The sequence below is a fragment of the Petaurus breviceps genome, unplaced genomic scaffold (genome assembly GCF_028583685.1).
Source record: "Petaurus breviceps papuanus isolate PSGF00001 unplaced genomic scaffold, PetGlider_PUasm1.0 90681, whole genome shotgun sequence".
Classification (NCBI taxonomy): domain Eukaryota; kingdom Metazoa; phylum Chordata; class Mammalia; order Diprotodontia; family Petauridae; genus Petaurus; species Petaurus breviceps.
Genome location: NW_027187307.1, coordinates 5197611 through 5201803, shown reverse-complemented (window position 1 = coordinate 5201803; position 4193 = coordinate 5197611). Strand labels below are relative to the sequence as shown.

General features: G+C 53.2%; 1 protein-coding gene across 4 annotated transcripts in view; it reads right to left on the bottom strand.

Moving 5' to 3' along the window:
• TRMT12 (tRNA methyltransferase 12 homolog) overlaps nucleotides 1–4193 on the bottom strand; it is a 20371-nt gene that overhangs the window by 13321 nt on the left and 2857 nt on the right. For all 4 annotated transcript variants that reach the window (XM_069065268.1, XM_069065270.1, XM_069065271.1 and 1 more), the window contains 6 exons: nucleotides 3847–3931; nucleotides 3455–3623; nucleotides 2962–3160; nucleotides 2720–2870; nucleotides 2318–2427; nucleotides 775–932 (listed from right to left, as the gene is read on the bottom strand). In XM_069065268.1, coding sequence (XP_068921369.1) covers nucleotides 775–932; nucleotides 2318–2427; nucleotides 2720–2870; nucleotides 2962–3160; nucleotides 3455–3623; nucleotides 3847–3931 — 872 coding nt within the window. The remainder of the gene's footprint in view (nucleotides 1–774; nucleotides 933–2317; nucleotides 2428–2719; nucleotides 2871–2961; nucleotides 3161–3454; nucleotides 3624–3846; nucleotides 3932–4193) is intronic.

Sequence of the window (4193 nt, the reverse complement as noted above, 5' to 3'; positions counted from 1 at the left end):
GAGGGAGGAAGCAGGGAGGAAGGGAGGAGGGAAAGGGAGAGAGAGGGAGGGAGGGGGAGAGAGAGGAGAGGGAGGGGGGAGAGAGGAGAGGAAGGGACAGAGAGAGGGAGAAAAGGAGGGAGAGAGAGAAAGAGGGAGGGAGGAAGGGGGGAGGAAGGGAGGAGGGAAAGGGAGAGAGAGGGGAAGGGAGGGAAAAGGGGGAGGGAGGAAGGAAGGAAATAAGCATTTATTAAGCACCAGAAACTGAGCTAAGGACCTAATGGCTCCTCATTTGGAGAATTTGGATGCTCCAAATTCTCTTTGTCCACTGAAACCCGCTGTCACCGTCCCACTCTGGACAAGAGGTTCAGAGTAGACCACGCCTTCTCTCCTTTGGCTCTCTCCCTATGCACCCAGTTCTTCTGAGGGTCTCTAATTCCTCATATATAAGCCCCACACTGTAACCACTCCATTATCTTCCTGTGCTAGTTCTAACCCTCTGAGGTCCTCCACTGCCAGAACCAGCATGCATCACTCTCCTTCTCAGGATGGCCTTACATATCAAGAGAACATGAGCTCCATGGGGTGAGATGAGCACAGCAAAGAGCTCAGGCTCTCATTTTCTCCATCCACTCAATGATCTGTAGAGTACCTCCCAGCTCCAAAGCTGCCTGAGTGTTCTGAAGGAAAGGTGGGGGCCTAGGCAAGTCCTGGGACCTGCTGTCTGCGAGGAGGGCATGAGAGGGGGCAGCAGTCTAGATCCAAGGTCCTGCCTGCTTGGCTCTGTTCACTCACCTTCCTGTTATCACCAAGGTGGATGCAGCACCTATCCACAACTCCATTGAGTTCCAGGTTCTTTCTCAAGGCAGCTGCGGCATGAGGATCCCATTCACAAGCATGAACGAAAGCAGCATTTGCATGAATCAGGAATGGCAAGGTGAAATAACCAATCCCTGGAGAGAGAGAAGAGACAAGGATGAAGGCCTTGAGTGGCTAAGCCTTCTCAGACCAATGCGGGCTCCACGCTCTTATGTGCGTTGTGACCCATGAACAGTAGTCTCCCATGGGAAGAGAAACCGTCTAGGCCATCAGGAACAAGGGACAAGGTTATAAAGGGAAGAGATTCAGCCACATGGATGCTGCTGGCAGGTGAAAGCCCAAGGACTGACATGCAGAAAGGCAATATCTGGCCCACAGCACAGCACATAGCTTACTCTGCCTGCCAAAGCTACGCAGCAACTTCCTGCAATCAGAGCCCAGCGCCTGGCACAGAGTAGGCCCTTAATGCTTGCTGGTTGATTGTTAGCCAAAGGGTAGGGTTAGAAAGGACAAAAGAAACCAACTCCCTCAGTCTATTTCAGAACAAGACAACTAAACATTCTTCCTCAAGCTACTGAAGAACCATATTCAGAGCTTCCTGTCCCTTAAGGAATCAAAATCATACCAAGCATACATGAAAAATCATCTAGCTGACACCCATGGACTGTGGTGCTGGCTAGGCACTGGACAGATACACGTTCCCTGCCTTCTAAAGCCCTAGGATCTGACACAGACAACACTGATGCAGACAAAAATAGAGAAGACAAAAAGAAAACGGAATTCAAGTATTTACATTATATCCATGCCAAGGGGTAAGTGCATTTCTGGTGTGCAAAGTCACCAGAACTCCCTAGCCAAGCAGAGAGTAGGGGGGAAGGGAGGGAGGAAGGCATTCCCTCTTCTCCAGCCATCCTCGGAAGGACATGTGGAGAAGGCAGGATCTCAAGAGTCTCCCATGGGAGGAAGAGAGCTTGGTAGTCCAGCTAGAGATCCCAGGAAGGGGAAGAGAAGGTTCGAGAGTTAGGGCTGGTTTGAGAGAAGGCTAACAGGCAGTCTATGATAGAGGAGGGGAGGAAAAGTAGTGAATCAGTCTGAGATAGCGACTGGTGAAAACTGCTGATGAAAAGCACATGGACCTGGTACAGAGAGGAATGGATGGATGGACAGAAGGAAGGAAGGGCGGGGTATAAGTGCTGAAGGGGTGTAGTCAAAGTAACAGGAGAGTAAATTACCAGAGGACCTGGATTCCAAGTGCGGCTTTTCCACTTAACGCCTTTTACATGCTCTCTCGGCCTGCCTGAGTGTCCTCCTCTGCAAATGGCCTCAAAGGCCCCTTTCCTGCTCTGTCTGAAGCTCGGCCTCTAGCCAGGCCCATCCTTCCGAGGGGCCAAGACACCAAACCTGGACACTTTGGCAAGAGCGAGCCTACCAAAAAGCTTCTCATGGCCTAGCCCTGACAGCAATGCTCCCGACCAGAGCAGCGCCCCTAACTCAAGAGGCTGCTCCCAAAGGTTGTCACCTGCATAGAGATCCACCAGCACTTCTCCAGCACAGGCCATTGATGCTACCCGTAGCTTCTCAGTGATGTTTCCAAAGGAGAACATGCTTTGGGTCACATCAAACGTGTACCTAGGGAAATCAATATACCGAGGGGCCAAGTGAACAACATGGCTAGCATCCTCCAACTTCGGAGTGCCCCCCAGAAGTGGAGCCACTCCGCTAGGTAGTGCAGAGAAGAGTGCACAAGGAACGAGAGGTTCTCTCAGCCCCAGGCTCTATGGCTCAGCCTGGGTGCCACCAACAAGAAACAGTGCCTGCTGCTCTAGAGCCCTGAGGCGAGGCCCTCACCAGCCCTTCTGCTCCCTTCTGCCCATACCCTCAAACGAGTTTCCCTCGCATCACCAGCCCTTCCTGTACCTACCTGATGCCATTATCCACGTGCTCCACCCAGCCATGGGCACCCAGCAACAGGATTACTTTGGGAGCTCGAGTCCCCCCTGGTGACACACGCCCTCGCTTTGCCAAACGCTGGCCTCCCAGTGCAGAGGCAACGGTCTTCCAGAGTCCAGGTTCTGGAACAAAGCACAGCCCCCAAAGGGGATGTGGGGATGAGGCTGCCTCAGAGGGACCCGCAAGGAAGCCTGGGATACTTCTTTCACTTACCCAGTTTTTTCCAATAGGCAGCTTTGAAGCTATCCTCATTGAGGAGGAAGAGGTCACCATGACGTTGCCAGGAGCGGGGAAGATCCTTTTCTAGCTCAGCTGACCAGGTGTGCCCCTGGCCTTCCACCAGACACTGTAGCTCCTGACGGAGCTTCTGGGCAGGAGAACAGCTCTGAGCTTTCTTGGAAGGAACAGGATTCTGGGAAAGGAACAGAGAAGAGACGTACACAGGGGACATATACATGGGGAAAAGCAGCACAGGGAAATTCAAACACCAAAGCCAGCATGCTAGGATAAAGGACTGGGTCTGGTAGACTGGACAACAGTTGCCCACGTAGTAAAGCACACCCTTTGGAAGTTAGCCTCAGGGCTATACCCTCAGTGAATAGCTCCCCAGGATCCGGAGAAGCAGTCTGAGTGGAACAGGGCCAAAGTCAGGGTCCCATGCTCAGGGATCATCATTGCCAATGAGGGCCTTGACACAGATACTGACCGGGAGCTTCGCCAGCCTGCAGGTACTCTGGGGGGCCCCTCGCTGCCTCAGTGCTTCTAGGTGCCGCTCAGCAACAGACTCTCCCAGGACAGGTAGTGCCATGGTGCCATCGGGCAGCTGTTTCACACGATGACGCCTATCCAGGAGTTGGTGCCCCTCAAGATATTCCCTGCAGGACCAACAAGGGCCAAGGAGCTTCAAGCTTTGAAGGGCTGACCCTGTCACACCAGCTTCCCAGGTTGTGGCCATAACAAAAGCAACGCTACCACTGTGCCCCCGATCCAGGATCCATCACCCAATCCCAACTCTCCTCCACTCCAAGTCCCAAATGCACTTAAGCCCATTTCTACAGGCAACAATCTCCTTAAGATGTCCCCATGACCTTCTCATACCTGCAATGCTGTGTAAACTGAGGCTCTGTCACAACAGCCACGATAAACTCTGACTTTCCGCTTTTGGCCTCCAACATGTTAGAGCCTGGAGGAAAGAAAACGTAGCGGCTCAGTGGGAGAGGAAGCCGAGAAGCGGACGCATCTGGTCTGGCTCCTGCCCCAAATCTGTATTTCAGGCCTCGAGCCCCACAGGAGGAGACTGCCCAGGATAGGGAGAGGAAAAGCCCCCCCCAACCCCCAAACATGGGCAAGCCAAACAAGTGCGTGTTTGCGGGGTTGTGGTTGGTCTTTTAGCTCTCCGAGCTCCAGCTGTGGCTCCGAGAAGGAGAACACCACCCCCCAACGCC